This window comes from Colobus angolensis, unplaced genomic scaffold (genome assembly GCF_000951035.1).
Source record: "Colobus angolensis palliatus isolate OR3802 unplaced genomic scaffold, Cang.pa_1.0 Scaffold309, whole genome shotgun sequence".
NCBI classification, from domain to species: domain Eukaryota; kingdom Metazoa; phylum Chordata; class Mammalia; order Primates; family Cercopithecidae; genus Colobus; species Colobus angolensis.
In genome coordinates this window covers 1,968,250-1,980,170 of record NW_012116366.1, presented here as the reverse complement: position 1 = coordinate 1,980,170, position 11,921 = coordinate 1,968,250, and the positions used below count along the sequence as shown (strand labels likewise).

The following is an 11,921-nucleotide window of genomic DNA, read 5'->3' as shown; positions in this document are numbered from 1 at the left end:
AGAATTGCTTGAACCTGGGAGGCAGAGGTTGAAGTAAGCCAAGATCATGCCATTGCACTGCAGCCTGGGCAACAAAGCGAGACTCCATCAAAAAAAAAAAAACACCTTATGTGACTTATATATATACAAAAGTTCTAAATAAAATATTGGCAAGCAGTACTTGGCAATTCAGCAATAATTCAAAACAATAACACACTGTAACCAATCAAAGCTTAATTCAAGGAATACAAGAGTGAAATGTATTGTGATAAAGTATATTTACCTAAAATCAACATCAAAAATATTTCTACCAGGTGAAACAATAAAACTATTTCAAATAAAATCAGAAACCAAACAGGCATGCCTGCTATTGCTATTATTCTTTAACATTGTCATGGCAGGTCTGACAAATAAAGTCAGTGAAAAAAAGATACACCATTTTTACTAATTGCATAACAATATTTTAAAAAACCCAATAGACTATAGCTTTTTAAAAACTGATAGAATTAATAAGAATATTTGATAAGGTAATACTATGATATATAATTAATATACAAAAGTCATTAGATATTCCATATTTAAGCATGACCAACTAGAAACATAAATGGGAAAGAAATCCATACACAATAGTGAAAAGTCATTAAGATACTTAGAAATAAACTCAGCAAGAAAAGTATAAAAATCTATAAAAAGAAAACCGTAAAATCCTATTGAAGGATAAATCTTAAAATCTAAGCAAATGGAATAACATCTGTGTGTTCTTAAATGGGAAGATTTAATATCATAAAAATGTCACTTGTCTTTTTTTTTTTTTTTAATTATTTGAGACAGGCTACTCCCGTTGCCCAGACTGGAGTATGATGGTGCAATCTCAGCTCACTGCAACCTCTGCCTCCCAGACTCAAGCGACTCTCCTGCCTCAGCCTCCCAAGTAGCCTGGACGATAGGTGTGTGCCACCAACCCCGGCTAATTTTTGTATTTTTTGTAGAGACAGGATTTCACTATGTTGGCCAGGCTGGTCTTGAACTCCTGGCCTCAAGTGATCTGCCCGCCTCAGCCTCCCAAAGTGCTGGGATTACAGGCACGAGCCACTGCACCTGGCCAAAATGTCACTTCTCTTAATTTCACAAGAATGCTCAATTAAAAAGCAAATACAATAATGGGATCCTAAAACATAAGATGGACATTAGGCAACAATTGAAATCTAAATAAAGTAGGGATTTTAGTTAATACTAATGTACCCATATTGGTCCATTAATTGTTAACATATGTATCATATTAATGTAAAATGTTAATAGTAGGAAAACTATGTGGGGAGTATATGGAAACTGTCTGTACTATCTTCACAGTTTTTCTGTAAATATAAAACTGTTCTGAAAAATAAAGTTTATTTTTGTAATCCCAGCACTTTGGGAGGCCGAGGCAGGAAGGTCATTTGAAGCCAAGAGTCCTAAAGTAGCCTGAGCAACATAGTGAGACACTATCTGTACAAAAAAAAAAAATTTATATATATATAAATTAGCCAGCATGTGCACTCAGGAGGTTGAGATGGGAAGATCACTTGAGCCCAGGAGGTCAAGGCTGCAGTGAGTCTAGATCAGACCACTGCACTCCAGCCTGGGAGACAGAACAAGACCCTTGTCTCAAAAAAAAAATAAATACAGAAAGTTTACCTCAAAAGCATACATGTGAGACAATCATGTAAGTTTTTTTTAATAAACAGAATAGAATTCCAGTTAAATAAGTAAAAGTATCTTAAAGTTTAGAGAGAAAACAAATGCCCAAGAAAGAAAGTAAAAGAATCAAAAAGAACAGTGAGAGGAAATATACTGTAGAGATAGTATAATTAAATCAATACGGTATACTGATGTAGGAACAGAGAAATAGATTAGGGAACAGAGTAGAGAATTCAAAAATAAAACCCAGTTTATATGAGATTTTAACATACAACAAAAATGTATTTCAATGCAATGGGGGAAAGAGTGATTATTTAGTAAGTGGTGCTGGGACAACTGGCTGTTCATCTGGTAGAAAATAGTTGGTCCAATATCTCATCTTATAAATAAAAAACAAATTCCAGATGGAGTAAATGCTTACACGTAATAAATAGAGCATCAAGTTAGAAGAAAACCTGGGAGACAACACTTACAATCTGTTTCTTAACCAGAGAGAAAAAATAGCCATATTTGATTTAATAAAAGTGAAAAACAATTTATGTTGCAAAGCAATCATAGATGAAACTGTAGGCAAGTTATGGACTTGGGAAAATACCTGCAAAATGATAACAGATAATGGGTTAGTAACCATGACCAATATACAAAGAGCTTTTAAAAATGGGCAAGAGACAAGCAACTCGATAGAAAAATGGGTAAAGGATGTGAAAAGGGAGTTCATGAGAACAAATCCGCAGACATAAGCATAAAGAGGCTCCAGCGAACTAGTCATTAGAGAAATGCAAATTATAGCAAAAAATAATCACCACAACCAATCAGATAAAAGAAAAATTAGAGAGCACAATAACAATTGCTGACAGGATGAGGAGGAAAATAATGTACATTGTTTACAGCTGTTTTGTAAAGCAGTCTGACAAATATGTTTACATTAAAAATATACAGACACTTCAACCAACAAATCACACTCCTGGGAATCTATACAATAAAAATAAAATCGCCAATAAAATGTTTATTGCAGCATTGCTCTTACTGCAAAAAACAAGTAAGAAAAAAATAAATTTCCAGCAATAAGGTAATAATAAATCTATATATTGTGGAATATTAAGCAGCCAATAAAAAGAATGAATTAGAGATTACCGTTTGACTTGAAAGGATTTTCCTGGATGTGTCTTTGAGTGATAAAGTAAGATGCAGAGCAGGGAATACACCATGATCCCATTTTTAAAAAGCAAATATTGAACAAAACCCATAAATGTGTGCATGTGCACACATGTGTGTGTGAGAGAGAGAATGTGAACATGGAGACAAGCAGAAGAATACACACTAGCTTGCTGACACAGGTTACTGAAGAAGGGTGGTGGAGAATGCAGGGGTTGAAAAGAAAACATGAGCACAATGTATGAAATGATTTCATTTATGTTAAGCAAATTAATCAATGACCCTCTACAATGTGGATTAGGAATATAACATGATTGGTATGAGCTTCTATCTTCCACATAGTCCCCAGTTTTTAAAAACTATGTTATTATTTTTTTCTAGGCTCCCTCCTGTCATGGGACATAGTCCCTACTTTAAAACTTCCTTACAATCATTTGGCATTTTCTCTTCCATTGAACTATCAGTTCTGTACAACGGAAGGCCCAAAATTTCTTGTACATTTTGTGACGATTCTACTTAAAAATATTGTTTTTCATTAACAGTCACCCCACAGTTTATCAAACTGAATTTTTGGACCCCACTTTTCAATTTGAGGTGTAGTTTTACACACAAACACAAGTATGTACCTAAAAATTAGAAAAATAAGGAGTTGATTAATTATATATTTACTGTTTACTGGAATGTCCAGAAAATGAAAATACAAACTATGGAAAAATATGCATAAGGTATTCCATTTCAGTAAAAATCAGCAAAACCTTAATTATAAATGCATACTTAACTATTTTTAAGTGAAAGAGAAAGCTGTGGAAAGTATTCCTTGTCACAGGTTAATAAAGGGGAGGGAAATAGAAAAGTACACATTACAAGTTTTACCTTTATACATCTCATTGTTACGTTACTTCACTTACTACAATAAGCAAAAAACTATTGCTTTGGAAATCTAAAAATATTAAGTAATGAAAACAAAGATAAATTGCAAACAATAAAATAAATTGAGTGTTACTTAGTACCTACCTCATAAGATCTGTTGTGAAGATTGAGATAATTCATGTCAGGTGCTTAGCACATTGCCTAACATGTAAATGCCCAATAAATGTTAGCTATTTTTTAATTTTTTAAAAAAAAGACTACAGAGAGCAGCGGAAATTATGAAGCTGAAAACACAAGGCTTTTGAAAATGACATCGTGTACACAAGGCATTTTTCCCCATATTCCTGAATCCGGCCTCTTTTGGACTTCCAGGATTCATAGTTTGGTAACCATCCAGCTCATTAAACACATTCTCATTGGCAGGAAAAATAAAATTACAATTAGATAAACAAGACACTTAACAATAAAAAGGAGATGGCAATCTTTTTGCCTGAAACGCTACCCTAAGAACTTCACGAACCATCCCAAGGCACTGTGCATCTGTCACAACACTTCAATTGAGAACTGCTTAGGCCCTGGACATCTCCACAACGCTGGAGGAGTTGCAACAGGACATACAGATTGGAGAGTGAAGCCACAACTCTTCTCCAGGCCAGTCCAAGTTGGAAGTCCATTCCTAAACACAGAAATGCTACTCCCAACTCTGAGAATTTCTTCACAGGCCTGCCTACAAACATATTAGTTTGATTATAAGTCTACAAACAAAATCTGGTCCATCAATACTACTCTTACTGCTCAATGAAACATTAAAATAGCCTCATAAGTTCAGGCATGGTGGCTCACACCTGTAGTCCCAGCTACTTGGGAGGCTGAGTCGGGGGGATCTGAGCCTGGAAGGCAGAGGTTGTACTGGGCAGAGGTTGTAGTGAGCCGAGATCGTGCCACTGCACTCCAGCCTGGGCGACAGAGCAAGACCAAGTCTTAAAAAACTAAAAAAGAGCAACCTCACAAAGTTCATGTACATGTTATTAATTTTACTACTCACATGGAATTGACTTTGTCTTCTGGCCCCTGCACTTGGCCTGTCACGGTGCCTTTGCTGGTATTCTTCACCCAGCCAACCACTCCTATTTTCCTAGCTTCATCTTCGGTATACTGGTTTCAGGAAAAAACAGGAAGAAAGTGCAGCATCAAAAGTCTGAATTCATAACATACTTGATTCTAATATCCAAAAAATGCTAACCTAATAATCATTTTTTGTAGTCTATGCCAACAATTGTATAGATGACCTACAGTAACACCTCTATTTATAAAAGAACCTTCACATAAATGGTATCTTTTGTTAAATTCCACTTTCAGTAAAAACAATTCCACTTTGATAAAAACATTATGAAAAAATATGCTTAGAGTGAGAATTACTTCAGTAACAGTTTCTATGATGTGTTTTTGGATACATAAAATTTAGCTGCATTGCCCTTATGACTGCTAACACTAAATCACATCGTTAACTTGGGTTCCAAATGATAATCGATCCAAGATTCTCAATCACTGAGAAAAATATATACAATTATGATCGGCACAGAGTATTGATAAGCAGAAATAGAGACTAAAACACTTTGAAATTTCCAGTAAAAATGAGGAAAAATCATTTTAATAAGAAAATTATAAACAACCCCATTAAAAAAGTAGGCAAGGACACGAACAGACACTTCTCAAAAGTAGACATATGTGTGGCCAAGAAGCATATGAAAAAAAGCTCAGTATCACTGATCATTAGAGAAATGCAAATCAAAACCACAATGAGATACCATCTCACACCAGTCAGAATGGCGATTATTAAAAAGCCAAAAAATAACAGATGCTGGCCAGGTTGCAGAGAAAAGGGAATGCTTACAAACTGTTGGTGGGAGTGCAAATTGGTCCAAACACTGTGGAAAGCAGTGTGGCAATTCCTCAAATAGCTAAAAACAGAACTACCATTCGATCCAGCTATCCCATTATTGGGTATATACTCAAAAGAATATAAATTGTTTCATCATAAAGACACATGCACACATATGTTCACTGCAGCACTATTCACAATAGCCAAGACATGGAATCTACCTAAATGCCCATCAATGGTAGACTTGATAAAGAAAATGAGGTACATATACACCATGGAATACCATGCAGCCATAAAAAAGAACGAGATTGTGTCCTTTGCAGGAACATAAATGGAGCAGGAGGCCATTATCTTCAGCAAACTAACACAGGAATAGAAAACAAAATACTGCATGTTCTCACACATAGGTGGGAGCTAAATTATGAGAACACGTGGACACAAAGAGGGGAACAACAGACACTGGGGCCTACCTGAAGATAGAAAGTGGGAGGAGGGAGAGGAGCAGAAAAAAAAAAGTATTGGGTACTAGGCTTAGTACCTGGGTCATGAAATACTCTGTATAATAAACCCCCATGACACAAGTTTACCTACATAACAAACCTATACATGTACCCCTGAACCTAAAATAATTTTTTTAAAAAAAGAAAGAAAGTTAAACTAGCAAGAACACTAGCATAAACATGCTGGTTTACGGAGTTATTATAAGACTAAAAGATTCCGATATTTTCTGTTGGCTGTGGACTTGGCAGAGAAATGTTATAATTGTCTATGGGTAGATTTCTCTTTCCTATTATTATTAATAGTCTTTTTAAATTTCCTTTTTCTAGATCCAAATTCAGTTATGCTATGTAAGTAGCAACATTTTGATTTTGAATTATTTTAACTACATCATACTAAAATTCCTATTGATCCAGTCTACTAGAACTATTTTTTTCTTTTGAGATGGAATTTCACTCTTGTCGTCCAGGCTGGAGTGCAGTGGTGCCATTTTGGCTCACTGAAACCTTTGCCTCCCAAGTTCAAGCGATTCTCCTGCCTCAGCCTCCCAAGTAGCTGGGATTACAGGCATGTGCCAGCACGCCCAGCTAATTTTTATATTTTTAGTAGAGACAGGGTTTCACCATGTTGGCCAGGCTGGTCTTGAACTCCTGACCTCAGGTGATCCACCTGCCTCGGCCTCCCAAAGTGCTAGGATTACAGGCATGAGCCACTGCACCTGGCCTTAGAACTTTTCAAAAACATACTCTTCTCCTGTATGGAGGCCAGGGTGATCAAGATCTTTACACTCCACATCCCCAGCTGTATGAAACAACATAAATCAAAATACTAACAGCTAAGACTGATGTAAGAGGTGGCCCTGAAAATAAGTCACTTTCTTACTAGATAATAATGAAAAGGGAGACAATCTGAATTTTGGGGGATGGGGCTGCCTCATAATAGAGACTTTACCGATGGGAAAATATTGGAACCCTCAGGGGTTGGGAACCAGAGACCTAATCTAGTGACCCAGCTAAGACAGTAGGTGAAAATGCATGCCGCAATTAACTTGTAGGAAAGGAGTACTTTTAAAAAGCTAAAATTTTAAAAGCAACATGGAGCCAGGCATGGTGGCCCATGCCTGTAATCCCAGCACTTTGGGAGGCCAAAGCGGGTGAATCACTCAAGGTCAAGCGTTCAAGACCAGCCTAGGCAACATGGTGAAACCCTGTCTCTACAAAAATTAAAAAAAAAAAAAAAAAAAAAAATTAGCTGAGCTGGGCATGGTGGCTCATGCCTGTAATTCCAGCACTCCGGGAGGCTGAGGGGGCTGGATCACTTAAGGCCAGGAGTTCAAGACTGGCCTGGCCAACATGGTGAAATGCCATCTCTACTAAAAATAAAAAAGTAGCTGGATGTGGTAGCAGGTGCCTGCAATCCCAGCTACTTGGGAGGCTGAGGCAGGAAAATCGCTTGAGCCCGGGAGGCGGAAGCTGCAGTGAGCTGAAATCGTACCACTGTACTCCAGACTGGGCAACAGAGCAAGACTCTGTCTCCAAACTAAATAAATAAATAAAAGATAAATACATTTTAAAACGCAACATGGAGCTTAATCTGCTAAATCCTGGGAACCACTTCATTATGCAACATCAGCGTGTTTTGTTTTAGAGTGCGACATATGTACCTTGGCCTACAGGATTTCTTCCATCCAGAAGATGTAGAAAATCCCATACTTTGTATTCAATACACCTAATCAAAGCGTTTCATTAAAATCACCCAAAGACAGGTACTTTTGAATATAGAAAATGTTAAGTAAATACTAAGAAGGGTACAATGTTTTTAGCATTAATAAAAATCTCAATCAGTAATTTCAAAGAAATACACATATTTCTTCATTTGCTGTCAAGGACAGGGAGTAAATAGTAGACTAGCGCCAAGTAGAAAACTGCCCTATCTCTGTAATTGGGAATAACAGTGGAAAAAATGGCAAAATAATAAAGACTGTATTGACTTACCATTCTGAAGCAAACACCTGTATAAAAGAAAGATAAAAAGAATTGTCAGCTTGTCCACCTTTAAAAAGTTATGTATTTCCTGACTTAACTTTTATCTAGGTGGTCCCCATTTATCCTTGGTTTCACCTTCTGCAGTTTCACTTAACCCTCAGTCAACTGCGGTCCTATAATATTACATTTAACATTCCAGAAATAAACAATTCATAAGTTTTAAATTGAATGCCTTTCTAAGTAGCATAGTGAAATCTCATGCTGTCCCACCCATGAATTATCCCTTTGTCCAGCAGAGCCACACTGTAGACACTCCCTGCCCGTTGGTTACTAGGTAGCCCTCTTGGTTATCAGATCTACTGACTTGGTGGTACTGCAGTGCTCATGTTCAAGTAACCCTTATTTTACTTAATGATGACCCCCAAAACACAAGAGTAGTGATGCTGGCAAATGTGCCAAAGAGAAACCATCATGTGCTTTCTTTAAGTGAAAAGGTGAAAGTTCTCGACTTGATAAGGAAAGAAAAACATTGTATGCTGACGCTGCTAAGATCTAAAGTAAAGCAATCTTCTGTCCGTGAAACTGAGAAGAAGGAAAAAGAAATTTGTGCTAGTTTTGCTGTTACACCTCAAACTGTAAAAGTTATGGCCACAGTGTATGATAAATGCTTAGAATATCCAGGGTTCTACACGATCCGCAGTTTCAGGCATCTACTGGGGTTCTTGGACTGCATCCCGATCCGAGAACAAGGGCGAACCCCTGTATTTATTATGTGGTAAGTAAATGAAATAAGTAAAATGTTTAATATCTGAATGTATTTAGAAAGTGTTTTTGAAAATTAGTTTCTTTTAAAACGAAATGAGAAAAGGAAGACTTTTTGGAGAAAAACAGTAATATTCTGAATCCAAATAAATAAAATGCTGAAGCACATATTCACTCTATTTTTAAATGCTAAATAAAACAAAATACTTATTACAGGTACAGTTGAGTATACTTGGCATAAAATTTAGCTGTCCTCAACTTTTAAGATACCTTCTTAAAATGTAAGGACTAAATACAAATTTAAATGTAATAAAACATTTGTATATTTTATTGCTAGTTACAGAACCAATGAAACATATAAGGAAATGATACGCTTGACCATAACTTGGCTTCTGAAGCCTCAGTTCTTTTATTTATTTATTTACTTATTTATTTTAGAGACAGGGTCTTGCTCTGCGCACAGGCGGGAACACAGTGGGGCAATCATAGCTCACTGCCCCCTCGAACTCCTGGGCTCAAGGGATCCTCCTGCCTTGCCTCCTGAGTAGCTGGGACTCCAGGCATGAGCCACTGTCCCTGGCTCTGAAGCCTCAGTACTAATGGAAACTTGCTGAAATGAAAATGATTCTTAGAATCTCTATAGTGTAGATTACATTATGTTCATACTTTGAACCATGTAGGTTGAGAAGTATTGTTGGTCTTGGTTATGTTTTCCCTATGTAGACCATAATAAGCTGTTCTATACTGGCCAACTATGATGGTATCTTATACTTTGCTTACCCAGCCTGCAAAACTATGAGAGTCTCATCTCAGACAGAGGTCAAGAATACTATGGGACTTCATACTTTGGGTTGTTTGGAACCAAACATTGATACACAGAGAACTGGGCCCTAGAGTGGGGGTGACACAAGAGGCAAGCTGGTTCCAAATTATCAGGGATATGTATTTATGATATGGGACCCCTTGAGGGAAAGGGAAGGCCTTCTTACATCTCTCCTGGGAATTGCAGCAATGACCCTAAATAACAGATCTCAAGTCAGTCCTTCAAATTGCAAGTTGGAAAACTCTTGATCCAAAAGGATGAATTAGAACAGGCTTCTTTGGGATAGATATGCCCCACATCTCAGCTCCTACTTGAGAGTTGGCTAAAATAGGCCTATGTAAAGAAACATCAGGAATGTATCAGGTGCAGAAATTCAGAGCTTGTTAGTACCTATTGCAACTTAGTTTTTATTTCTACCTAGAACACATGGTAAATTTGGAAATTTACTTTTCAGTACTCAAGAAGCCAAATGACAGAGAGAAAAAAAAAAAAACACTTAAGTTCAGAGGAAAGGGCATAGCAATTAAAAAAACACTGGGAATGGATAAAAGACTGTGGTAGATCCACACAATGGAATACCATGCAGCTGCAGCAATAAAAAGGAATGAACCATGGATACAAGCAACAACATGTATGAATCACAAATGCATTATGCTAAGTAAGAGAGGCCAGACTCACACATACTATGTAATTCCACTTTCTGGAAAAGGCAAAACTATAATGACAGAAAACTGATTGTCAGTTGCCAAGGGCCAGGAGTAGAGGGGAGAGTGCCACAATGGGGGGTGAAGAAATTCAGGGTGATGGGACTGTTCTATATCTCAATTGTGGTGAGGATTACATGACTGTATGCATTTGTTAAAAATTCACTGGGCCAGGCGTGGTGGCTCACACCTGTAATCCCAGCACTTTGGGATTAGCTAGTAATCCCAAAGATTACTAGACATTAGCTAGTAGATATAAAAGGAATTAGCAGAAAATTCCACAGCCAAGGCAGGTGGATCACCTGAGGTCAGGAATTCAAAACCAGCCTGACCAATATGGTGAAATCCCATCTCTACAAAAATACAAAAATTAGCTGGACATCATGGCGGGTGCCTGTAATCCTAGCTACTTGGGAGGCTGAGACAGGAGAATCTCTTGAACCCAGGAGGCAGAGGTTTCAGTGAGCCAAGATCATGCTATTGCACTCCAGCCTGGGCAACAGAGCGAGACTCCGTCTCAAAAAGAAAAAAAAAAAAAAAAAAATTCATTCAATTGTACACTACAAAAGGTGAATGTTGCTGAATTTATATTCTATCTCAATTGAAAAATAATTATAAAAGAACACATTGGGAAGTCACAGGGGATGGATCAATCTCCGAAGAGTCCAAGAGGTGGTAATTGTACATAAAGCAGTTGAGTCTGGTTAAGAGGATACAGAAGAAAGGATTAGATATTTTATGCAGTCTTGTAAGCAGATTGATAATTTTCTGATGGTAGTATACTGTGGTATCCAACAAATATGAAGGAAAAAAAGCAGCAAAGCAATAAAGACAGGAGAGTATCACAAATGGAATTTTTATAAGGCTATAAAATATTTCAAAGGATAGATGTTCAATGTGGAGATAACATGAGTGGGAAGTATTGATCTGAAAGAGAATCAGAAAGGCAATCTGTTATATAGATGGAGAGAAAGACATTAGCTAGTAGACATAAAAGGAATTAGCAGAAAATTCCAGAAACTTCACGTCAACCAGACCATGTAGAAGAGAGACAGAAAACAGGAGAGAAGACAGGCTGCACTGTGCAGGCAAAAGTGTGCAGTCTTTTTATCATAAGAGTCAGGGGATCCCAGAACACAGTAAGACACTGACCAAGTAAGTAGACTGAGAGTTTTGGTCTACGCCGTATTGTGTATATCCCCTCTGAGTTCCTCAACCACTAACAGGCCCAAATATGAGCGTTATGAAAAGAGAAAGCACATGCAATGGCAGTAAGCAGAAATTAGAAACATGTGGTCCATCTCTTTCCTGTTTAAAGAGTGGTCCATGAAACAGCAGCACCTGAGTTTTGTTTAGAAAATAAAATTCTTGGGCCCCTGCTCCAAGGAACAGAAATGCTTCAGGTGGAGCCCAGTAATCTGTTTTCACATGCTTTCCAAGCAATTTTTTTTTTTTTGAGATGGAGTCTCACCCTGTCATCCAGGCTAGAGGGCAATGGCGCAATCTTGGCTCACTGCAACTTCTGCCTTCTGGGTTTAAGCGATTCTCCTGCCTTAGCCTCCTGAGTAGCTGGATTACAGGTGTGT

At 37.4% G+C, this 11,921-nt stretch overlaps 1 protein-coding gene across 2 annotated transcripts in view; it reads right to left on the bottom strand.

Moving 5' to 3' along the window:
* ACYP2 (acylphosphatase 2, muscle type) overlaps positions 1–11,921 on the bottom strand; it is a 208,959-nt gene that overhangs the window by 171,940 nt on the left and 25,098 nt on the right. The window contains exons 2-4 of one of the 2 annotated variants that reach the window (XM_011950580.1): positions 8,056–8,072; positions 4,727–4,836; positions 4,527–4,637 (exon numbers count right to left, since the gene is read on the bottom strand). In XM_011950580.1, the coding sequence (XP_011805970.1) occupies positions 4,527–4,637; positions 4,727–4,836; positions 8,056–8,072 (238 nt within the window). The remainder of the gene's footprint in view (positions 1–4,526; positions 4,638–4,726; positions 4,837–8,055; positions 8,073–11,921) is intronic. The other variant, XM_011950581.1, reaches the window with a different exon arrangement.